At 52.9% G+C, this 25004-nt stretch overlaps 1 protein-coding gene across 1 annotated transcript in view; it reads right to left on the bottom strand.

The window, feature by feature from the left end:
- PITPNM2 (phosphatidylinositol transfer protein membrane associated 2) overlaps positions 1-25004 on the bottom strand; it is a 111912-nt gene that overhangs the window by 20511 nt on the left and 66397 nt on the right. Inside the window, 4 exon segments of the mRNA XM_027576740.2 lie at positions 138-365; positions 2858-2979; positions 4066-4280; positions 12423-12595. Of these exon segments, the coding sequence (XP_027432541.1) occupies positions 138-365; positions 2858-2979; positions 4066-4280; positions 12423-12500 (643 nt within the window). The 5' untranslated portion in view covers positions 12501-12595.

Here is a 25004-nt window from a genome sequence, read left to right as displayed (position 1 = left end):
TCTAGGCGCTTGGCAAGTGGTCAAGATACACCCCGCGGGAAGCTGCACACGGGCTTTGGGTCGTCTTTCGGGAATAAGAGGGAAACGTCGAATCACAGCTAGATGAAGAGGGAGGCGGCGGGCACGGGCGAGCTCACCGGTGTCATGGATGAACCTCTCGATCTTGGACTGCATGCCCCAGTAGCGAAACTCCACCTTGCAGAGCTTGTAGGCACACATGATGGGGAAAACCTGCTGTTTGTACTCCTCGATCCAGTTGTCAGACAGGGGCCCCCGCTGCGTCTTGATCGAGCGGAATAGCTTGGGGTCCTCTTCTGTCTTATACTCGTTGGGGGGCACGGGGTCCTTGACAATGTCGATGAAGTCTGTGGGGAGAGCCTGCCAGTGGCCACTTCTGCCCCACCTCCACCCCATCCCTCCCCGTTCAGTGTCCTCCCCGTGTCCCTGCCACCCGCAAGCCCTCACAGGCCTCTGGGCCTCATATGCCGTAGGGCTGGACGTGGGACTGGGGATGCTGCTCTGGGCCACTCTGACCTTGAGCTCTCCCGACCTCAGGGCCTGTGTCTTCCCGTGACTCTAAGCAGTTAATCAGGTGAAGAGCTGAATTTCCACAGGGGATGTGGGATCGGAGGGCTGTGGCGGCGGGGCGGCAGCGAACAGAAAGCTGGGAAGAGCTTCCCAGAAAAAGTTTCAGCTACAGGAGCAGACCAGTGAAGCCAAGAAGGCCCCGCAGCACGGATGGGACAGTTTGGGGAGCCACCAGAGTGTCTGTAGGGGGGAGGGGATGGCGATGCACCCTCTTCTCACCAGGCGGGGCGCCCAGCGGCACCCTGCGGGGGAAGTGGTCCCATATTCTACTTATATTTACACAGTGGCTTTAAGGCAGGCTGGCCTGCTAGGAGCCCCTCTTCGATCAGAAGGGAGGAGACCGGCAGGAGGTGTCGGACCTGAGCCGGTCCTGAGAGTGGGTAGTGGAGGCCATAGAGCACTGGGGGCTGGTGGGACCTGGCTGGGTGTGGGGTGGGGGGCCGAGAGAAATAGCAGCAGCTCTGGGGAGGACCTGGGCCATGCCACCTGTCACATGCTTCTTCCTCCTGCTGTGCCCCTCCCAAGGCATGCATGTGTGACACAGGGCTGGGTACACACTTGGGGTACATAAATCCCAGGACAGAGTTTGTGGCTCAGAGAGCCCCTTTCCCAGATGTGTGGGGATGATGGCACAGGGGGCAGGGGGGCCAGGCCCTGGCCAGGCTCTGGCTGTCTCGTCTCCCTGCTTGCTGGCCTGCACTGAATCCATGCTGTGGTTTGCAAACACAGCCATGGGCTCCATTGAAACCAGCAAGGGGTCAGGAGTGGCCCAAGGGCAGTGGCATTCAAGGGGGGGGACAGAGATCCTTCCTGGAGCAGGCCACATGCGCGGCCTGTGTGGGCAGGCAAAGGCCAAGGGGCGGGCTAGGGTGGGAATGAGTCATATTACAGAGACTTAGGAGCCACGGCAGGTGAACTCTGGAGGGAGCCCATGGGGCTCGGGCCGTGTCTGAGGCTGGCCAGACCTGAGCTGGTGGAGGGCAGGCCTGTATCACGCTGGGTCCGTCCCTCCTGTTGTGGGTAGAATGTGTACCCCCCGCCCCACCCCCCGTTCATATGTTGGAGTCCTGAGCCCCAAGTTCCTCAGAATCTGACCTCATTTGGAGATAAGGCCTTTAAAGACGTAATCAAATTAAAATGAGGTCATTAGGGTAGGAGGCCCTACCCCACGATGACTAATACGCTTACAAAAAGGGGAAATTCAGACACAGACCAGTGCACATAGGGAGAACGCCACGTGAAGATGAGGGAGAGACTGGGGTGATGTGTTTCCAAGCCAAGGAATGCCAGAGATCAGCAGCGGCCACTGGAAGGTAGGGGCAGGGCCCGGAACAGATTCTCCCTCAGTGACCCCGGGAGACAACCCCGCTGACACCTTGCCCCCACTTCTGGCCTCCAGACCGTGAGACCATGAGCATCTGTGTTTAAGTCCCCAGTCTGTGGTCCTTGGTTGCGGCAGCCTGGGCTGACTAACGTAGCTCTCGAAACCCGGTGGGGCCTGAAAACTCCAGCAGGAGGGAGGGGGCCGGGTGAGGGCGCCCAGGGAAAAGCCCTTCCTGCCCATCAGAGGCTGCCTGAGAGCGTGATCCCGGGGCCCTGGCAGCCACCTGTCCAACGCGGGTCGCGCACCTGCCGGCAGCGCCCCCACGGCGGCTCACACTATAGGGCCTGGAACCCATAGGTTGCAGACCAGGGGCTGCTGGGCTGCAGGGGGCCCACGGATGTGGTCTGTGTGGCCAGCATACGTTTATTTAGGAACTGGACAATTTCACATGCAAATCCTGATTTCTGGCCTCTCTTAAAAAAGATGGAACACACGGGGCTGTCTCCTCATGACAGAGTGAGCTGGAGGGCAGTGGAGCAGAGACCACCTACCATCAAGGGGACACAGCCCCCCCAAGCCCACTGCACTTAGGTTCGGCAGTCAGCCTGAGGTCCCCCCACCGCCCCCACACCCCTGAGCACACATCTCCACCCCGGGGAGGAGGACGCCTTGAAGGGATGGAGGGAAGGGGCTTGAGTGGGGAAGGCACCTAGTGTCGGTGTGCACATCAGGAACATGGGGCCAAGGAGGCTGGTCCTGCCTCCCCCAGTGCCCAACACTTGCTTGGACTCTGACCTCCCCACCCAGGACAGGACCCAGTCTGGAGCCTGCCAGGCCCAGAGACCAGGGGCAGAACCAAGGGGTCACGCAGGCAGGAAGAGCCGGGAAGTGGCCCTATGGGGCCCTGGCCCTGCCCGGGGTGGGGGGGGCTGCGGTGGTGGTTACCGATTGTCAGCTGGTTCTTCTCCACAGGAGACAAGCTGAACACGTTCGGGTTTTCTCCAGCATCCGTTTTATAAAAGGTTTCGATGTCAATGGAGAATTTCTCCACAAAGGGGCAAGTGAACCTGTGTGTGGAAGGGAAGCACACGTCAGGACCGGTGGCTTGCAGGGGTGGCTGTGGGATGGCTGGGTCAGGGCCTGCTGGACCCCACTGGGCAGGAAAGGGAGAAAGGGCTGGAGTGGTGGCCGAGATTCGCCTGTCCTGTCCACCTCGGGAACCTTCCCCTTGTCCCGAGAACTGCCGAGGCCAGGCTGTGGGGTGGGGGGGCATGTGATTAGGGGGAAGAGGGAGACATTATAGGAAGCTGCCAGAGACCCTGTGGCCATCGTCCACATGTGTAAGGCACGGTAGGGACATAGGCACACACAGACACACCACAAGCATGTGGCATGAATCCAGACTAGCACTCTGTGACATGTCACGTCCCAAACCCCCCACCCCCGAGCCACCAGGTCTTGCAACAAGGCAACAGCCCCTCTCTCTTGGTTGGAGATGAGCTCAGAGGAGGAAAGTGCCTCTGGGAAGAGAAATAACCTCAGCAGATCCTCTGACAAGCCCCAGGTCCTCACCCAGTGGGGGGTGTCTCATGGGGACCCCCACCTATACAGCTGTGGGTGGCCAGCTGGGAGCAGCCCCCTGTCTGTTCTGCTCAGCTACCCTGGACAGGTGAGGGTGGGGGCATGGAGTGAGGAGCCTCCTTTCTTTGGGAATCCAAAGAAAGCCCCGTTCAAAGTGGAATATAATAAAACAATGTCACAGGTACTGAAGGTCTCAGGGTTGGAGGGAATCTCTGGGCCATCTGGTCTATCCTTGGTTCATGTTTCTTCCCAGATGGTTGGTTAATGGTCCCCCATTGTCAGGTGATTATTAACAGGGGTTTGTATTCCCTGAGCCTTCCCAGAGGGCAAAGAGGTGTCAGGTGACCCTCGCTTACCTCGTGCCTTCCCGGCCTCCCTGGGGCAGGTGGAGAGGTATCTAGGTGTTGACCCTCCCCTCTTCTGCCTGATCCCTGAGGACAGAGGCTCCTGGAACAGAGGCTCAGCTCCCCAGGAGCCTGGGCTCCTTGGAGTGTGGAGGGTGAGCCTGCCTAGGGGGCCACCCCCAGGGTTCCTTCCCTGCCCAACAGCTTGGGGTGTGGGGAAAGGCCCACCTGGTTCGGGTGTAGGGGTAGGCGTTCCAAGACTCCTCAACCACCCTCAGGGCTGCCTTGGGCAGGATGGAGCGGAACCAGCTGGGGATGTGCATGCCCACGTGGTACACCTTGTGTGTGTACTGCCCAGAGCCGCCAGGGCCATCTGTGTATGGCCGGTTCTCCAAGATCTCCACGCCGCTGCCCTCGCCATATGTCTCGTTCCGGCTCTTCTTCTGCGGGGACAAAAGTGCTTGCGATGGGTTGGGGCCAGAGCACTCTGCAGAAGGGAAGGGGGCCGAGGAGACCAGGCCCAGGGGCGCTGAGAGGAGGAAGGGCTTTGGCCAACCAGGCTGGCTTTTCCTGTGTCACTTCTGGACCCCCAGATCCAGACCCAGACTCCACCCCCCCTCCCAGCACTCCTACAGGAGACTGAGCAGGACTTGATTTCCCTCCGAGCTCCAGCACTGCAAGTGCACAGTCCCCCATTTGACTCCCGTCGGTCCCAGGACTGACAGTGTTCTCAAGATCAGAAACCAGACGAGGGGCGCCTGGGTGGCTCAGTTGGTTAAGCGACTGCCTTTGGCTCAGGTCATGATCCTGGAGTCCTGGATCGAGTCCCACATCGGGCTCCCTGCTCAGCGGGGAGTCTGCTTCTCCCTCTGACCCTCTTCCCTCTCGTGCTCTCTATCTCTCATTCTCTCTCTCTCAAATAAATAAAATCTTTTAAAAAAAAAAGAAAAGAAAAAAAGAAACCAGACGAGGATGCCCGCTCTCTTCCTTCTATTCAACACTGTACTGCAGGGTCTAGCCCAAGAATTTAGTCAAGAAAAAGAAATGATCAGAGGCACTCAAATTGGAAAAGAACAAGTAAAGCAATTTCAATCTGCCAATGACAAAATCCCATATATGGAAAATCCTAAAGAATCCCCCAAACCTGTTAGACATAATAAATGAGATCAGCAAAGTTGCAGGATGCAAAATCCACACACAGAAATAACCAATGCAGAAAGGAAATTAAGGAACCATTTCCATTGACAAGAGCGTTCAAAAGAATAAAATACCTTGGGTAAATTTAACAAGGTTGTGAAACACTTACACGCTAAAACTAAAAACACTGCCAAAAGAAAATAAAGATCTAAATAAATGGAAAGACATCCATGTTCGTGCATTGGAAGATTTAACATTGTTAAGACGTCAATATTCCCCAAAGCAATCTACAGATCCAATGCAATCCCTGTCAAAATTCCCAGTGGCCTTTTTGGTAGAAATGGAAAAACTGATCCTAAAATCAGGAAGGATCAGTGAAGGATCTCAAAGAGCCAAAACAATCTTGAAAACAAAACAAAACAAAGCATAGTTGGAGCATTTACACTTTCCTACATAAAATCTCGCTGCAAAACTACAGTAACCAAAACAATGTAGTATTGGCATAGGATAGGTCCAAAGAAAAGGGTCGAGAGTCCAGAAATAAACCCATATATCTATGTACTATATGCACTGATTTTCAACCAGAGTGCTGAGATCATTCAATGAGGGAAAGAAGTCTTTTCAGCACGTCCCAGTATACTGCTGGGACAATTTGCATATCCACATGCAAAACAGTGAAGTTGGATTCCTACCTCACATCACATATAAGGACTGACTCAGGGGCACCTGGGTGGCTTAGTCGTTAAGCATCTGCCTTTGACTCAGGTCATGATCCCAGGATTCTGGGATCAAGCCCCGCGTCAGGCTCCCTGCTCGGTGGGAGGCCTGTTTCTCCTTCTCCCACTCCCCCTGCTTGTGTTCCCGCTCTCGCTGTATCTGTCAAATAAATAAATTCTTTTTTTTTTTTTTTTAAAGATTTTATTTATTTATTTGAGAGAGAGAGAGAATGAGAGATAGAAAGCACGAAGGGAAGAGGGTCAGAGGGAGAAGCAGACTCCCTGCCGAGCAGGAAGCCCGATGTGGGACTCGATCCCGGGACTCCAGGATCATGACCTGAGCCGAAGGCAGTCGCTTAACCAACTGAGCCACCCAGGCGCCCAAATAAATAAATTCTTAAAAAATAAAAAAGGACTGGCTCAAAATGGATCAAAGACCCAAATGTAAGAGTTTAAACTATACAACTCTTAGAAGAAAACATAGGAGTAAATCTTCATGACCTTGGATGTGACAATGGTTTTTAAAATATGGTACCCAACATATAAGCAACCAAACAAAAAACAGATAAATTGGACTTTATAAAAATTTTTAAACTTTTGTGCATCAAAGGACATTATGGAGGGAGTAAAAGGAGAGCCCACAGAATGGGATAAAATTCTTGTAAATAATGTATCTGATAATAATGTATCTAAAATATTAAAGAACTATTACAACTCAACAACAAAGAAGCACCCAATTTAAAAATGCCAAAGAACTTGAATAGACATTTCTCCAAAGAAGTATATAAATTGTCAACAAGCACATGAAAAGATGCTCACCATCACTAATCATTAGGGAGATGCAAATCAAAACTACAACGAGATACCAATCCTGACCCAGTAGGATGGCTAAAAAGACAGACAATACCAAGTGTTGGTGAGGATGTGGAGAAACTGCCCCCTCCGCCCCCGTACTGCTCATGGGAATGTAAAACAGTACAGCCGCTGTGGAAAATAGTTCGGCAGTTCTTCAGAAAAGCTCAGCATAGAATTGCCATATGACCCAGCAATTCCAGCGCTAGGTATACATCCAGGAAAAGGAAAATATGTCCACACAGAAACTTGTACACGAATGTTCACAGTGGCATTATTCACGAGAGCCAGACGGTTGAAATAACCCAAATGTCCGTGATCTGAAGAATGGATAAACAAATTATATACACACAATGGACTATGATTCAGCCATAAGAAGGAAGGAGGTGCTGCCACCTGCCACAACGTGGATGAGCCCTGAAAACAACGTGTAAGAAGCTTGACCCAAAAGGCCACATAGCGTACAAACCCACTGATAAGAAATTTCTAGAACAGGCAAATCCATACAGACAGAAAGCAGATTACTGGTTGCCTGGGGATGGGGTGGGGGGACGGAGAGTGACTTCTTCTTTGGGGTGATGACAATGCTCTAAAATCGTGATGATGGTTTGACAACTCTATGAATTTGCTAAAAACCCCTAAACTGTACACTTTAAATATGTAAATTGAGTGGTGTGCCACTTCCATCTCAATCAGGCTGGTATAAAACAAACAAACAGAAACCAACGCTGCGTCTGTACTCACTAGGGTTTCAGAGAGCTCGAACACAGGGTGTGGGAAGGGGCCTCGGCGGCGGCACCGCCTGAGTGGGACAATGCCTGGGTCACCTCTGCGTGTCTCTCTGCCACAAATGTTCTTCCCAGTGTCCAAAAGCTCAGGTTTCTGCTTATGCAGAAAGCCTCGTGGTCAAGGTCCTGGTGACTTTAAGCCTGGCATCTGTTTCCATGGTGACATGACGCCATCGCCGAGGCCATCTTTGGTCAGCTTCCTGAACAGCAGGTGTGTGCATGTGCATGTGCACACAAACACACACACACTCCTGTGTACACACCCATGCGTGCACGCGCGTGCTCGCGAGCGCGCGTGCACACACACACACACACACACACAGGCACTCCCAAGAGCACGGACTCACTCCTAGGGCACAAAGATGTGCTATATCTCCATGGCCCAGAGCAGCTGAGTCCCCTTCAGAAAAAAAATAGGAAAGACTCTGGTGGAGGGCACATATGGGGTCCGCGGGGATGCGCCATCCCTCACTCTTTAAAGGAGCCCTTGGAGTATGGCCCAGATTCTGTAATGAAAGCAGCAACCGTGCCCCAGACACTTTGTGAGCTCCTGCCTCTCGCGGTAGTTTCGTTTGTTACGGTTGTGGCGAGTGCTTTCTTTCCATGTACTTTCTCCTTTCGTGATTGCAACAACCCCTTGAGAAAGGTGCAGTATGCTCCTGTCCCCAGTTTGCAGATGGGAAGGCAGGGGCTGAGAGAGCTGGAGTGACTTGTTTGAGGCACACAGTTTCCAGGTGGCGGAGCCGGGCCTGAACTCGAGATCTGTTTGACTCTGGGGCGCCTGCTCAGCCCACAGCATGAGAACACCTTGGCACAAGGCTGGTACCCAATTATTTATCGAGCAAAGACATGCATTCTAGTCCCAACTCTGTGACCAGCTCCCTTTCATCCTGGACGAGTCACTTCTCTCTGGTGTCAGTTTCCAAAATTCTACATCCAATCTATGGTCCTACATCCAATCCATGTCCTACCATGTCCTTCTAAGAAGTGAAGATAGAAGCACAGATGGGAGGGATGCAGCTGTAAGCCAAGGAGCCCCGGCAGCCCCCAGAGGCTGGAAGAGGCAAGGCAGGATCCTCCCCTAGAGCCTTCAGTAGGAGCACAACCCTGCCGACACCTTGATTTTGGACTTCTGGCTTCCAGAACTGAGAGAGCACATTTCTGTGGCTTTAAGCCCCCCGGTTTGTGGTGCTTTATTATGGCGGCCCCAGGAAACAAACACATCTGGGATTCGGGGTGGTTCGGTGAGAAGGGGACGTGCAGGTCAGAGAAGCTAGGGCCACATGGAGTGTCCGAGGGCCGAGGTGGGGTGCCCAGCCTGCTGGGGGGCCAACGGTGGAGAAGAGACGGGGGACAGGGAGCAGGGGTGGGGAGGGTCCTATCGGCCTCTGTAGGGCTGCACAGAAGCCTCTGCCCATTCGGGTGACCTGAGCCTGAGTTGTCCTCAGACTCCTTGCCTAAGAAAGCCAGCACGTCCATCCCAGAAGCTCCCTCTGGAGGCTCTAGGGGAGAACCCTGCCTTGCCTCCTCCAGTCCAGGGGCCGCAGGCATTCTTAGGCTTGTGGCCACATCACTCTGCTCTCTCTGCCTCCACTGTCACATGACCTTCACCTTGTCTCTGTCTTCTCCTCTTCCTACAGGGACAACAGTCATTAGATTTAGGGCCCACTCTCAATCCAAGATGATCTCATCTCAAGGTCCCGAACTAATTACATCTGCAAAGACCCTGCTTCTAAATAAGGTCACAGTCTAAGGTTCTGGATGGACATGAATTTGGGGGGACACAAGTCACTCATGGGAGATGGATACCATAGGCCATTTGGGGTCACAAGGGCCACAGTTAGCAATGGCAGAGCCACGGGGACCCAGACTGGGAGTGCTGTCTGTACTCCCTGCATAGCACTTTCTTCCCCCGCTTCACAGTAAAGACCAGCTGGATGAACAAATGGGTCCTGGCCTCAACTATCACTGGTTCCCTCTGAGCCTGGGCATCTCCCCCAACTTTGGAGCTAACACCCCAAAGGGCTGACCCTTGGCTCCCCTCTGGCAATGGCATCCGGGGGTGCCCAGTCCCCTGCTCAGCTGAGGCTCTCAGTCATGCCACATAGGAGTAAGCTCTTCTCGAATCGTGCTGACCTTCTCTTCCCACACCAGAAGCCACCCGCCCCACCCTTGCCAACCATTCCCACAAGCTGCGCTGTGGAGTCTCCCAGGGAGACTGCAGAAAGGCGGCAGAGATAAGCCCAGCTCCCAAGGGGCACACATGTGCCCAGGGGGAGGCCTGACTCAGGACCCCTGCCCACACAGGCTGAGTGGGGAAGTCCCCCCTCCCCCATCCCGTGGGATCTGGGGGCTGCATGGGAGGGACCTGAGCCACCATGGGCCTGGTGCAGAAAAAGCACTGGATGAAGGACTCAAAGGCCCCCTCCAAAGGAGCAATTCTTGGAGCTGTCCAGGGTCCTGGCCAAGCCACCGCCAATCACTCCCTCCAAGGCAAGCCTCTGCTGAGCACCTCCACGGGTGATGGAAGGCTCTCTCCCAGCCAGGCCAACTTTTTTTCTTTTCTTCTCCTTCTTCTTCTTCTTCTTTTTGTTGTTGTTGCCTTGAACAGCATGTATATTGAGCGCTGGTCAGGCACAGCACGAAGCAATTTGACACGTGAGCTCATCCCACCTTGCTCCCGAGCCCATGGAGGAGGTGGTGAGTTTAGAAGGCAGACCCGTTGCTAGCTGCCACCCCAGCCAGTAAGCGGGGCAGGAGCAAAGAAACTAAATTTCCTCTTCTTTCCACAGAAACACAGTTGCCTTCCTTGAGGGCCTATCCACCGCGTGAGGCCCCGCTCACAGTGGAGGCTCTCCTGGGGCGCTTGGCACGCACATCCACCTCCCCGATGGCACTCCTGGAGAGCAGGAAGCTCTTTCCATTCTTCTCTGTAACCCAGCCCTCTGCCCAGGCTGGGCCCAGAAAAGTCTGCATTTGACTTAGTGTTTTAACAGCTTTACTGAGATATGATTGGCATACGACCAACCACATATATGTAAAGATGCAGCTGGTGAGCTTGGATGCATGTTTGCACCCGTGAAACTGTCACACAATGGAGATAATATGCTCGTCCATCACCCCCCATGGTGGATGGCACCCCCAGGAGTTCGGGGGCCAGTGGTAGGTAAGACAGTGCCAAGGCAGGAGCAGAGGAAGAGGTCGTCTGGAGAGACAGACAGGTGTCAGTGGGGCTCGGATGAGCGAACACACACAGGCAGCCCCGGGCCCACAGGAGGGATCACGTAGGGGGGCTATAGGATATTGAACATTAATTGGAAGCGTAAGGATAGATGTTTTGAAAAGAACAAAATACCTCAATAAAAGGGAGTGAGGATGGCAGGTGCTACTGAGGAGCCAGTCAGAGGTGTTCACATGCTCCAAAAAGCTGTGGGATATCTTAGGAGCTAAAAGTGAGCCCCTGGATCCTGAGGCCCAGTCCTGCCAGCTGGCGGGCACGGTGGAGCTGGAGGGAGGCCTGCCATGGTCTGGGTTCCCCTGGCTTGGGTGGGAACCGGGGAGCCACAGGATGAACAGCATCCTTGAACAGGCTGAGCAATTTCCAGACAGCTCAGAGCTGGGGGGCTGAGGTGAGTCCCTTCTCCTCCCCCCGCTCTCTAGGAATAATTACAGGGTGAGTGGTTCAAGAGGGAACCGAGTGGCACTTCTGAAGCAGGGGGAGCCAACAGCCCCCCAGAGAGGCTGGCTCACCTTCCATTCTCTTCCTACTCAAGCTCCCCATGCTGGCGGGGGGGCTGCTCAAACTCTGGTAGCTTCATGGGGCTCCTTCCAGAAGGGACTAGTGGTCTGGGCTCTGCAAGGAGCTCGTTACTAACTCCCTAGACCCGGGTAGGTGGGTGAGTGCCCACCGAGCAGTTCCAGGGGTGGAGGGTGGAGCCCTGCCGGCCGCACCAAGGGCCCCATGTGACACCATGGTCTAGGGGTGGCACCGAGCCATCTGTATGCCCAGAAGAGCAGAGCCAGGTGAGAACAGGTTCGTAATCAGACTCCCCACTGGGAGGAAAGCTGCCCGGCTGGGCAAAGGGGGCGCCAAGGATGAGCACAATGCTGGCAGGGCAGCTGGGGAGGAGGTCCTCCCCTGAGGAGCAGGACCCCAGGGGGTAGGAGCGTGCTCATATCTGGACCACTTGCAACCTGATCCCGGGTCTTCCCACTCTGTGTCCCAGGTCAGCCAGGCTCTGAGTAGGGAGGCCCCCAACGTCTGGGCAGGGGCTGGAGGGGAGGTGCATGGTATCCTCTGGCTTGTCATAGGAATTGGTCACCCTCAAACTCATCTGTGACTATACATCAGCCACATGGTGGATACTGCTGTCTTGCCGGCAGCCTAGGGAACCAGAAAATAGGCCAGGTGCTCCCGGGCAAGTCATTTCCCTTCTTTGGCTCACACCTTCCTGTCTGTCAAATGGACTGAATTTTTGTGTCCCCTCAAAATTCATATGTTGAAGCCCCCAACCTCCAATGTGATGGTACTAGGTCAGGCTTTGGAATTTGATAAGGTCATGGGGATGGAGCCCTCACAGTGGGATTCGTGCCCTCCCAGAAGAGACCCTGGAGAGCCCCCTTGCCCCTCCTACCATCAAGAACTCAGTGAGAAGGTGGCCATCCAGGCAAAGCCAGGAGGAGGGCCCTCACCAGACACCACTCTGCCAGCACCTTGACCTTGGGCTTCTAGCCTTCAGAACGCTGAGAAATAAATGTCTGTTGTCTAAGCCCCCAGTCCGTGGTATTTGTTATAGCAGCTCAAGCTGACCGAACACATAGATAGTATCTGAATCGGTGAGAGGTCGGGTATTAAACGCAGCGTTAGTACCAAATGCAGCACTGGTGAGACGTCCCAACGCCACAAACATCCACAGCACTCTGCTGTGTTCCTGGCGTCGTGCTGGGAAGCCAGAAGGCCATGCAGTTCGCACACTTACCAGGAGCCTGCTGGGCAGACACTGGGCTGTCAAGGCCGCAATGCCACCCCCCGCCCCCCCAGGGTGTGGGGAGCTGTGTGCCCCGCGTGGCCTGCCCTGGCCCCAAGACCCACCTGTATCATGTACAGCTGGGCGATGCGGTACTCCTCCACGGTCATGGGCAGAGGAATCCGATATTCCTTTATAATCATCTTGGAGTCCAAGCCTTCCCGTCGATGGGGAAATGCGTGTTGGGACTTCTAGGCGAGGTTCCTTAAATAACCATGACAAAATTCACCGAGGACCCCTGAGAGGGAGAAAGAGAGGGCAGGAGAGTCACTTCCTGAAAGGCTGGTGGGCACAACAGCACAGAGGAAAGACCTGGTCTCCACTCCACCAGCAGCCCATGGCGTGACCTTGAACAAATACCCTCACCTCCCCGGCCTACATCTTCCTTGCTTGCTCAGCAATCTTGTGGAAGCTATGTGAACCCTGATCAGCCACAGGGAAATAAAGGATTGTCGTCCCACGAGTGAGGGCCGGGCGGTGGGAGGGTGTCGCATCCCCTAAGTGTAAAGAGCATGGCCCTCTCGTTTATATGCTGTTCCAGCAAGCTGCAGCGGCAGTGGCCCGGGGCTCTGGTGTTGCTGGAGGCAGGCCCAGTGACTGCAGCTGGCCACAGGAAGGAAGGGAGGACCAACAGAAGTATGAAAAACCCACATGAGAAATTTAAACATCAGCAGCCTGGGAACCCTCCGGTGTTGGGACAATCAGTTCCGGGCACGTCACCAGGCACAGAGGGGCACCACTGCTTCCAGGCAGAAGACCCTGACTTCTCCAAGAGAGGTGATCTGAAGTGTGGTTCCAGCTCAGTCCAACAACTATTTACGACACCTGTTCTATTGCCGACACCAAGCTCGGTCTTGGAGGTAGAAGAGACAAGATCCGTGGGCGGGCTGCATAGCGTGTGAACTATATCTCAATAAGGCTTTTGAAAAAATAAACCATGTACTCATAGAAGCTTCTATTTAAGATGACAAAGACTATATTTGATGAAGATTTGCACCGAAAGCAATCAAATTTGAAAACACACAAGCAAGGCTTGAAGGAGGCATAGTCTCAGTGATCTGGAAAATGGAATTACCCATCATAATCCATCCCCTAGATGGTGGGGGCTTTGCTGTAAATATACATGGTTACCCCCAGAGAGGTTAAACGCTGCTAACTGGAAGGTGAGTGAAGTCTTCCAAGATAGGTGGTGGCAGAATCAGGATAGCATTTTAGAAGGACCACGCTGGGGACAGCAGTCAGTGAAGATTCATGGTGACGCTCCCTAAGTGATAAGAGCGAGGGTCCAGCCAGGCAGGCAGCCTCCCTGGGGCACCATCTGTCTGAGTTCTGAGCATCACCCAGGCACTAAGGCATTACTATCTAATGAGATTGAGGGAAAAGAATGTACCAGAACTTTTGGGACAATGGCCACATAGGGCTGAAAGAAATTCTTTAATAAGCCACCTAGAGAGAGAGACTGAGGGATCGGGAGTATTATATACATAAGCCAGAGATGGCCCCCGTGTTATTCACGTCTACATAGCAGGTAGGACTATTAGCCCGAAGCCCCCAGCAACAAACTCAAGCTCTCACACATCCAGCTGCTTTAAATACGGTTCAGGTAAACATCTTTTTATTTTTTCATTTTCATTTTTTTTTAAAGATTTACTTATTTATTTTAGAGAGAGTATGTGTGTGCGTGAGTAGGGAGAGGGACAGGAGGAGAGAGAGAATCTTGAGCAGACACGCTGCTGAGCGTGGAACTCAACTCGGGGCTCGATCTCACGACCCTGAGACCATGACCCAAGCCGAAATCAAAAGTCGGATGCTTAACCGACTGAGCCACGCAGGCTCCCCCTAGATAAACATCTTTCTAGCTAATTAGAGTTCATTGACTTTACATCACCCACGAAACTGCACCCCACATTTGCTAGGCATAGATCAGACAAACCCTGGGGCAATAAAAGACCTCAAAGGAGGGGCGCCTGGGTGGCTCAGTCGTTGGGCGTCTGCCTTCGGCTCAGGTCATGGTCCCAGGGTCCTGGGATGGAGCCCCGCATCGGGCTCCCTGCTCAGCGGGAGGCCTGCTTCTCCCTCTGCCACTCCCCCTGCTTGTGCTCCCTCTCTCGCTGTCTCTCTGTCTGTCAAATAAATAAATAATAATCTTAAAAATAAATAAATAAAAGACCTCAAGCGAGAGAGTTCTGTGACTCAGAGGCTCCCCATCATGCTCCTGAGTGACGTCACTACCCACACGAGCCCCTTGGCCGACTCTCCCTCCCTTCCGGGTGGTGGTCACACATCACCGCGTTTGGAAGGCCCCTTGCCGGGAGGGACTTTCCCTCTCAAGCGAGCTGTCCAAATGCCGCCAAACGCTTGTTGTTACTGCCCCCCCGGTCCTGTGTCTCCCCTGATCAACCCGAACCCCTGAACTCACCACAAAGGGAGGGGCGAACTCTCCAGAGGCCACGCTCTGGTGCCAAGAGACCATCACTAAACTTCCCTCAAGGCAGGTGGGTCCAGCCCAAGATGAGAGGGCATGTGGGTTCGGGCCCTAGCTGACATGTCCAGGAGAAGAAAGCGGAGGCTGTGGGCTGCCCCCTCTCGGCTCTGAGACCCGCCTGCCCCGAGGCCCACAGGCCTATGCTCAAGCCTGGCTGGAAGCGGAGGCAGAGGACATGGCCTGGAGTCCCCACAGCGTCACCTCCTCCCATGAGAGGCTGGGGCCGGACAGGCGGCAAGACATGCGAGCTACCAGGGGGATGAGCTTCCAACTGGCCGAGAGGGTGGGACAGGCACGGGGTTTGGGGAGAGAGAACCGCAGGCTTGGGAGAAGCTGAGTGAGGTGAGGGCTGGCAGCAGGGGTAAGGATGAGGTTCTGTGAGGGTCGTGCCTCCGCAGCTTCTCCATGTGTTCCTCGTTTAGGCTCCAGGACCACCTTGCCCGGAAGGTACCAGAGGCTTGTCACAGAAGCACCACGCCCTGCACGACAGGGTGGCACGCACACCTACGTCTGTGGGGCCTCAGGAGAAACGCCGTGACCTGGGGCAAGTCTCATCATCACCTCAGTGACTCAATGACAAAGAAGTCATATGCAATCCCTAAAAGTTCCTGAGAAACTGCAGGAGTCTAAGCAATCGGCCCTTGGCGGTCTTAACGGCTCCATGGAAAATGACCTGCCCACGCTTGCCTGCACACAAGTCTGACCAAGTGTCCATTCGAAGCGGGGGGCAAAGCCAAGGGCGCCGGCCCCACGACGGCCAGGAGACCAGCAGACCCCGTGACGCTTAGGATGCAGCTCCACCTGTCACGGGGTGAGAGATAGTGTTTCTGCCCACGAGTCGCCAGAGAGCTACACCGGCAGGTACCCAGACAGACAGAAGGAAAGAGCAGAGTGCTGCACAGTTAGAGCTCAGTGCATGGTGACTAAGAACAGGAGGGAGGAATCAGAGCTCCATGAGTGACCCCATGTGACGGGACCTCACGGGGGGAGCTCCACTCCGGGATCAGACCTCAAAACCCAACAAAACCTTTGTTAGCCATGTGTCCCCCCAGGACACGCGGCTGTGTCTGCTGAGCCTCGGTCTCTCCATACAGCAAATGGGGATGACACCAGCAGCTTTCCAGGGTTACCAGTGTCACCGAGATGAGAAAAGTGGACCAGCCAGGGGTGGCGTTTGTCAGTACGGAGGGGACTAGGGAAAGGCTTGAGGGAAGGTGGACCTTCAAAGTGACGTGAGCGGGCTTCCTGGAACCCCAGGATGAGTAGATGCAAGGAGGACGTGCTCCAGGAGAAGGAACAGTACAAGCCAAGCAAAGGCCCCGAGGCACCAACGTGCCACACCGTCAAAGTGACCTCCCACCAGTGTGCCCCCTGCGCTGTCATGCCGCATTCTGTGTTTGGGGCTGGTGTAAACACACCGAGGCCACCCTACAGCCACTCACCACAGGAGAGGACAGTGCTCAAGGCTGAGATGCGGCAGTTCCCTGTAGCTGAGCACCCACGAAGTTCAGTGCCGGGGGTGGGGCAGGAGCAGGGTGACGAGAGACTGTCACTTGCTTCCAGGAGTGCGGGGAGAAGAGACACACTCCTCAGACAGGGTGTGACCATAAAGCATAAACGTCACACCCAGCATTTCCACGGGGAAGCTCCCAGCGAGTGGAGCAGAACTCAGGAGATGGCCATTGATCTCTGAGCACTGGCCACCCTGGGTGTTGTCCTTCAAGGCGATCACTCTAAAGGGGTCTCAACAAGTACCAGCATTTTACTTAGTTAGGAAAGTCAGGCCCGTTTCTTTACAACAACACCCATGCCAGTGGGTTCAGGAATCTATCCTGACTTCTTACTGAAGATGGTGGAGTAGGAGCATTTCCATTCTACTGCCCTCCCTCGAAAACACCAACTACAGATAAAGGGCAGTCACCTCGGCTGATGAAACAAGGAAATCGCTATGCCCCCAAACCACAGACACCACAGAGTCTGAGCTGGAAGAAAGCTACATGCTGAGAGCTTACATGGGCCTCCTCCTTGGACCCCCCAGGTAAATATCACTTCCTGAAAGTCACGGCCATGATCCTCCTGCGGGAATCAGGACCTAGGGCTGGGGATACTACCCCAGGCAAGGAGAGGCATCCCCCTGTCATTTGTTTTTCCAAAGAAAAATTTTTAATTGAAGTATTACATACATACAAAAAAGTGCATGTAAGTATAGATATATTTTCACAAACTGAACACACCTGTAGGACCAGCAAGGATCAAGAAACGGGAAAATAACAACCCCAGAAGCCCCCCCGTGTGTCCCCTTCTAGTCACGTCTCCTCAACTGTGGACAACCACTGTCCTGCCATTTGCCTGTTTTGTACTTTATATGAGATTGAAGCCGATGGATTGCCAACACCCAGCTGTCTTTGAGCAATTTCATATGGAAGCCTACTGTATGTGCTCTTTTGATTCTGGCTTGTTTTGACCAACATCATGTTCATGAGATTCGTCCAAATTATTGCATGTGGTTGTAGACTGTTCTCATTGCTGTCTAGTATTTCATTGGGTGGATGTACTGTAAATGACTCAACCACTCCATTGTTGATGGGCATTCGGGTAATGTCCAATTTGGGGCTGATGGGAATAGTGCTGCTGTAAACAACCGAGCACAGGCAGAGATGTGATTTTACACTGTGGAATGGAAATGGGGTGGGAGTTGATGGGAAATCACACCCACAGGCCATTTCTATGACAGAAACTCATTTTCCCTCTGAGGGAGGTGCTGGGAGTGAAGTGAGGGTGGGGAGAGAAAAGGGGCAGCGAGGGGTTGGTCATAACACAGACAGCCAATGATGTAAAGAGCTTTGCTGAGAACCATTATGACGTATGAACCCTGAAACCTGAGAGAGACAGAATCCCTAGGCAGAGAATAAATAAAAGCTTGGGGAGAGAGCCTTCCAGATAGTAAGTAGCCCATAATGCAGCTGCAGACTGCTCTGGACCACTCCCCACATTTTCACAGGGTGCTATTTAGAAGGTAGCTAAAGAATAATAATCACAAAGGAATTCACGTGGGTCCCATGCATTAAGGGTGGGGTGGAGGGCAAATGAAGAACACACAGCAGGAGGAATCATCCAGAGAAATCAGAAAGACTTCAGAAAAAACGAGTCATAGACCCAGAGAAATTACAGATATAATCTCTTAAGAACTGGTAAGGGGCAGATGGGTGTAAGAAAAGAGATGCCGAAATTTTAAAAAAGAAATTATTTGACAAAAGAAGGAGATGAAGGCTGAAAGGTGAGTTAACACAGCTTAGTAGAAAATGAGAAAGATAAATACATCACATATTTTTTAAAAACCATATTATAAGCAATGATTAAATGACAAAGCAGAGCATGAACAACTAGAGATGTGGTGGGTGGGCTGCAAGAAATCACATAAGATTAAATGGAGAAGACTAATAAGACAAAAGTGACAGATATAGGAGGCAAAAGGAAATCAAACATATACATAATTGGTAAAGAAAATACAATAATGGAAAGGGGAAAAGTATACAAATATATAATAGAAAAATCCCCTGCAATTAAAAAAAAAAACAACTGACTCTACAAATGAACTGCCATTCTGTGGCCCAGGGAAACTTGGTGGTGTGATTAACACCAAGACATCCTTAAAAGGTTACTGATCTTGGGGTGCCTGGGTGGTGCAGTCGGCTAAGTGTCCATCTCTTGGTTTCGGCTCAGGTCGTGATCTCAGGGTCATGAGATTGAGCCCCATGCAAGGCTCCACACTAAGCCTGGAGCCTGCTTAAGATTCTCTCTCTCTCTCCCCCCGCCCCTTCCCCTGCCAGTGCAAGCTTTCTCTCTCTCTCTCTCTCTCTCTCTCTCTCAAATAAATAATATACCTTTTAAAAAAGTTACTGATCTTAAAGGATAAAGAAAGAACCATATAACTAGGGGAGCAGGGAGGTGAGCTGAGGAGACTCAGAATCCTCCACAGAAACCCAATTTCAGAAAACAGTGAAGTAATAGCTACAGAGCTGTGACTCCGAATTTTATACCCAGCAAAACCGTCCTTTGAGTATAAAGTTAATGGACATTCTGTAACATAAACTCAGAGGCTTAGACATCCACAAAGTCTTAAAAAAATTACTTGATGCTGAAATCCAACCAATCAAAAATAAGTTCATCAATGGAGGAACCCCAGTGAATACTGAATTAATAATTTTGAAATTGGGGCAATTATTGTTATTGAATAGAATATAAAAACCCTGACAATGTACACAAATAATAAAATAACTAAAATTTCCCACTGAAATTGAAAGTGGAAAAAACACAGGCGGATGGCATGAAAGCTGGTTCATTATATGGTTTAAAAAATTAATGAGGGATAAACAGTCAGAGCACAGGGATTTTTAGGGCAGTAGAATTATTCTGTATGATACTAGAATGGTGGATACACATCATTATGTGTTTATCAACACTCAGAGAATGTACAACACAAAAAGTGACCCCTAATGCAAACCATGGGCTTTGGGTGATAATGATGTTACCAATACAGGTTTATCAATTGTGATAAATGTCCCACTCTGGTGGGGGATGTTGATGGGGGAGTGGCTGTGCATGTGTGGGGCAGAGGGATATATGGGAACTCTCTGTACTATCCTCTCAGTTTTGCTGTGAATCTAAGACTGCTTTAAAAAATTAAGTTTGTTCGTTAAAAAAAAAAAATGATTCCAACCTGTTAAAAGTTTTTCTTGCAGAAAGTAGATTAGAGGTTACCAGAGGTTGGGGAGAGCTGGGGAATTGAGGAGGCATTATTTATGGGATTTGGGGAATGAAAACATTTTGGAAACAGTAGGGGAGGTGGCGGCACAATATCGTAAATGTACTTACGCTATGGAATTGTACACTTAACATGTTTATAGGAGCAAATTTTATGTCATAAATTTACTACAATTTTTTAAAAGTAATAATGTAGTATACAAAAACCCACTGAGTTGTGCACTTGAAATGAATTAATTGTACGGTATGTGAATTGTATCTCAATAAAGCTGTTTAAAAAGTTTTTCTCTTAAAAAACAGTTTTTCTCTTTTCTGCATTAACTTTAAGGAACTTTAGGAACTAAAAGTTTTAGGAACTATTATCACTTAAAGAGGAAGAAATGTATTTCTGAAGTTTAGTAATTTCCTTCCGTTTCCTTTCAAGTACACACAAATGAATGTCTTCAGTTAAATTTAAGAAAATTAAATTTGATTTTTTTATTTTAAAACTGCATGCTGAGTAAGACCCATTTTTTTGTTGTTGTTAAGTTATTACTACTCTGTATGTGTGTGTTTGTATAAAGAGTCTAAAAAAATGCTCACTGGATGCTGGTGAGGGTTATCTCAGATTGGTGGAATTTGGGGCAACTTTTCCTTGTACTTTTCTTTATTAGTCGACTTTTTACAAGGCAGCAGCAAGTGGAGTTTGAGCAGGAGTCTGAGTACCAGCCAGAGAAGGACAGTCAATGTAGTTGTTAAAAATCATGCACTTTGAGTCAGCCAGACCTTCCGCCACCTCCCAGCTGTGACCGTGGGCAAATTGTTTAAACTTTTTGATCTTTCATTTTATCTTCTACAAAATAGCAAAATAGTAGGTGGAGAATAGCACCTGCCCTGTTGGACTATTTTGTGGATTAAATGACATAATGCACATAAAATGCTTAGCCCACTTCCACCCAGTACTCAGCTAGCAATTAGGTGGTGCTCCTGTGCTCAGCAGGGTCGGGAAGGCTGGTGCCTGAGCCCGGATAGCTTTCTGGCTGAGCTGCTTACCTCGGGTGCAGCCACTAAGCCCACCGCCATCAAGGAAAGACAGCCTAGCACCCAGGGCACAGGCATCCAAAGGACAGACGACCCCTTGGCAGGTGCCTGCTTGGTTTCACAGACACAACAGGAACCTGGTAGGCACGACAGGGTCCCCTTGCTTTCTCCCTGGTTGGGCATGAAGCAAGAGGTGCAGGCGGACCCCAGGCCCCCAATGAGAGAAGGTAGTGTGACTTGTGTGTCTGCCTGTCCCCCAAGCCCCCTTCAACCAGCGGCTGAACCCGCAGACAATCTCATTACACCCACTCCGGCTGCCTGGGTGTGTGTGAGACACACATTTCATCTCCGTCCCCACTGGCGCTGTGATGGGTTAGACAGAATTATATTTTGCTGCTTCCCACAGGGCAGCTCTTGGTGCCTGGCGCAGTGAGAGGGAAGAAAGAAAAACACACGTTTCCCGAGGCCCTTCTTCGAGGGAAGCTGGGCGAGGAGTCTGAGTGACCACTGTGCCCAAGACGCACCCATATGCACCTCCCCGCAGGCCCTCTCCAGGGAGGGCAGGTATGGACCTTCCCATGAGCCTCCGATACGGCACTTGGCTTTCCGGAAGCCTTGTATTCATGACCCTAGGAAGGACCCCAGCCCCCATGGTCATCAGTGTGTTAGAGGAAGCAGGAGGGCCAGATGATGTCAGAGCGAGAGCCACCTGGCATGGTGGTCGGGGAGGAATCAGGGCTGAGCCCAGCCCCGGACACGGCACAAGACCCAGCAGGAAGGGGTGTCACCCTCCTCCTCCTCAGGCAGCCTGTCCCATCAGGACCCATATAAGGAAGACAAAAGGAGCCTGCGGGTGACCAGAAACACCACGTTCTGCCTGAGGAGTCAAGGTCAGGACACGTCTTGGGGCCTCCCTGGGCTTCAGGGACCTCCAGGCATCATGGGGGGAAAGGGGCTGGGGTGGCCAGGCTGGAAGGATTTTGGTAGAGCCTGGCAGGTTGCTGGGTTTGAGCTCAAAAGTGCGCGCGACCCAGCAGGTGGGCAAGACCACTCTGAGCGAAGGCCATGGTGAGACACCCGGACTGGGAGGGGAAGAAGAAAATTGAGTTTACTGAACTTAATCTGTTTTTCCATGATTAGCTGGGCTTTGACGTCACAGATGGAATTTAGGAGTGAGGCTGTGCGGAGACAGCAGAGGATGGAATCTGTCCAAACGCAATTCAGCTGCATTCTGGCCATTAGGTCTGGAAGTGACTCCAAGCCAGGCCATTGGAGCCTGCCTAGAAGTCTGCGACAGAGTGGAGGGTGGCTGGCGGGGGAGAGAGGGACCGAGGCAGCCTCTGGTGCGTCTGGAACATCCCCTCTGGGTCTCTTGGGTCTCTCCCCCACATCCTCCGGGAAAGCCCTCTTCCTCTGCTCTCGGCTTCCCAAGTCTGCAGGCCCCTCCCTAATCAGAGGCCGAAGTGGGTAACGGAACTTCATCTGCCCCCACGTGGGCAGCTCCGCCCCCACCCTCTACATCTAGGGGACAGCTAGCTCCAGACAAATGGGGAGGGTGTAGAGGAAAGGAGCAGTTCCTTGTGCCCCAGGGACCAGCCCCACCAGGGATGGGGGAATGTATGCATGAAGTCAGCACTCATCAGCTGTCTCACTGTCCCATGGTGGGGGCGGGGGTCAAAGCAGGGGCAGGCACATCCCCTGAGCTGGAAGGAGCTGGGGTGGGGGGAGGGTTCCAATCGCTGCCTCCAGAGTGTTCCATCTTTAGCTGGTAGATGGTGGACTTCCACCAAAATTTTCTGGAGGCAACTCCAGTCCAACGGTCACCTTATAAATGAGACTGAGACCTGAGAGCTGGAGGACCCAGCCTCACCCCCTGCCTGGCCTGAGCAATGAAACAAAGACTCATGGAGCCCCAAAGCCCTGGGCCCCCCCTGTAGGCCCCAACATCCCAGGGAAGGCCGTAAATCTCATCGCTGTGCGCCCGGGGTGCTGGGCTGGGGAAGACTGCCAAGCCACCACAGGACTTGGCCATCAGAAGCCATGGGATGGAGAGGGGACACCGCAGGGCATGCACTCACCTGTCAGGGGGGGCAGGATCCTCAGAAAAAGCTTGAGGGTTTTGTAGCTTTTCTTCTGTAACACCTCAACCGAAACGGCAGCCAGGGGGCTCCGTGGGAGAGCTTTTCATCGCCGTGGTTGAAAGCAAAGCAGGCCCAGAGAAGACAGGTTGCCCTGCTCAAGGACAGCCACAAGCCCAGGGCAATTGGCACCCCAAATTCCTGACTCCCACTCCCTTGCCAGGCCTGCAAGCTCCGACCTTGCTTGTCGGGAAAAGGGGAGAGGAGATTTGCAGGTGAGGAAGTTAAAACTGAGACCCAGATCCTCCAGCCAGAACTCCCCTCCTGCTCTCTACTCGTTGCCCCTCAGGAGCCCTGCTGGTCACTCCTACTGTAACCATCACCACGCTGGCCTCCAGGGGGTGCTCCCCACGGCAGGCACAGAGTCCAGTTCAAACAAGCCAAATGCCACTGCTCTTGTCACACCGCTGAGATGTGACAAGGGAAACACAACCCCAGAGGGACCCTGCCCGACAGCCCGGTTGCCGGCTGGCCCCCTCGGCTGGGGCGTGCTCAGGAGCCTCCCGCCCCGTGGTCGCCTCGGCCAGGTGCTACCACTGCAGTAGCAACATCCAGATCATCCTCTGTCAGCAGAGCACACGTCACTCACCTAAGGACCTGCGTCTGGAGCCATGCTGGCCTTGGAGAAGAGCACCCCTCTAGGGGAGAATCCCCCAGCCCCTGGGATGGAAGAAGGGGGAACGCCTAGATGTTTGAAGGTGGGGAGCGCCTCCAGGCGGGTGGGGCTTCGGTGACCTTGGTGCCTGGCACGGAGCTTGGCTCATCGGCAGGCGTTGGCCGCCCTGCGGACACCGCCCCGGAGCGCCTCCGCTCATCAACCCGCCAGGGGAACAGAAGCTTTAGGGCGCCCAGCGCGCCGAGAGGCAGAGCTGGGATTTCACCACCACTGGTTACGACCACTTGTTATAACGGCGGCGTGACGATAACATAGTAAATGTCAGCGACAACGGCAGCTAACGGGGCTGAGGGCTTACTTCCCGGGCCAGCCTGGGCTCGGGTTTTGACCACACACCTCGGGTGGGCCCAGCGCCCGGCAAGCCTGCTATGCTGATCCAGCCCCTGAGCCTCCTACTGGCTATCGTGCACCTTCTCTCGGGTCCCCTTCTGTCGCTCCTCAAATTCCCACTATCGAATCCACCAGCCCACCTGCACCTGCTGCTCCTGGTGGCCGCCATGGGGGGCGGGCCTGCCATCAGTCTGTGCCTCTCTCCTGGACCCCTGCCCCCTCAGCACGCAAACATGCAAGGAACTGCTCGTTCCCAAGTTTACAAAAACCAAACAAAATCCCACGGCCCTCTTAACCCCACTCTCTTCTCTCGGTACCACCCCCTCTCTCTGCTCCCCCTTTCTAGGAAAAATCCTCTTAAGACTTACCTCTACTTGCGGTTCCCACTTTGCCAATCTCTTTTCGACCAACCACCCCACCGCAACTGCACTGGTCGGGCTCACCATCGCACTCCCCATTCGTCTGGAGCCCAAATGGCTAAGCCAATTCTCAGTCCTCATCACCTCCAGACCTCCGTTAGTTCCTGCATTTCATACCCACTGATGGAGCGCGTGCAGGTGGCAGGCAGGTAGCACTGCCCTTCAATACATTTCTGCCTGGACGAAGGTTCTCTTTGCTCAGCCACCCACCGACAAAGCTCCGAGCCGACTGTGTGCGAGATTCCAAGTTGGCTCCAAGCTGATCAGCCATCAGCTGTAAATTATGATTTGTTTTTTCTTCCAAAAAAAAAAAAAAAAAACCACAGCTGATATTGGGCAGCCTGCAAGTAGCCCTGTGGGGCTGACCTCAAATCTGGAGGGGCACAAACCCCATGTTGGGAGTTTAGGAGCCGGTGTCCCTAGTCCTGCCCCCTTAAGCCTACTGCACACCTAATGCCCCACGATTCCTTCTGCAGCTTCGACAGCCCAGTGGGGTGCAGGTGCAGTAGAGCATGAAAGTCCTCTAGCTCTGAGAAACTCCCCACAGCTCCCCGTAGTGCCTGAAACCACGGCTCCCAAACTTGCTGGATCCCAGTAACCAGCTGGAGTGCGCTTTAGAGATACACACTGTAGAGCAACTGAGCGGTCAGAGCCTCAGACCCCCCCGCCCCACATCTCCCTGCACAGCAGTCTCTCAGGAATAGTGTGAGGAGGACGCAGGAGGAAATGTCCAGTCCACCCAACGCTGACGCTCCTGGAGGCCCTACCAGGGTCTCATCATACCCCACGCTCCGGCACGTGGCAAACCAGACCTT

The sequence above is a fragment of the Zalophus californianus genome, chromosome 14 (assembly GCF_009762305.2).
Source record: "Zalophus californianus isolate mZalCal1 chromosome 14, mZalCal1.pri.v2, whole genome shotgun sequence".
NCBI classification, from domain to species: Eukaryota; Metazoa; Chordata; class Mammalia; order Carnivora; family Otariidae; genus Zalophus; species Zalophus californianus.
The sequence above is the reverse complement of the archived record's forward strand: the minus strand, read 5'-3'. Positions and strand labels throughout refer to the sequence as shown.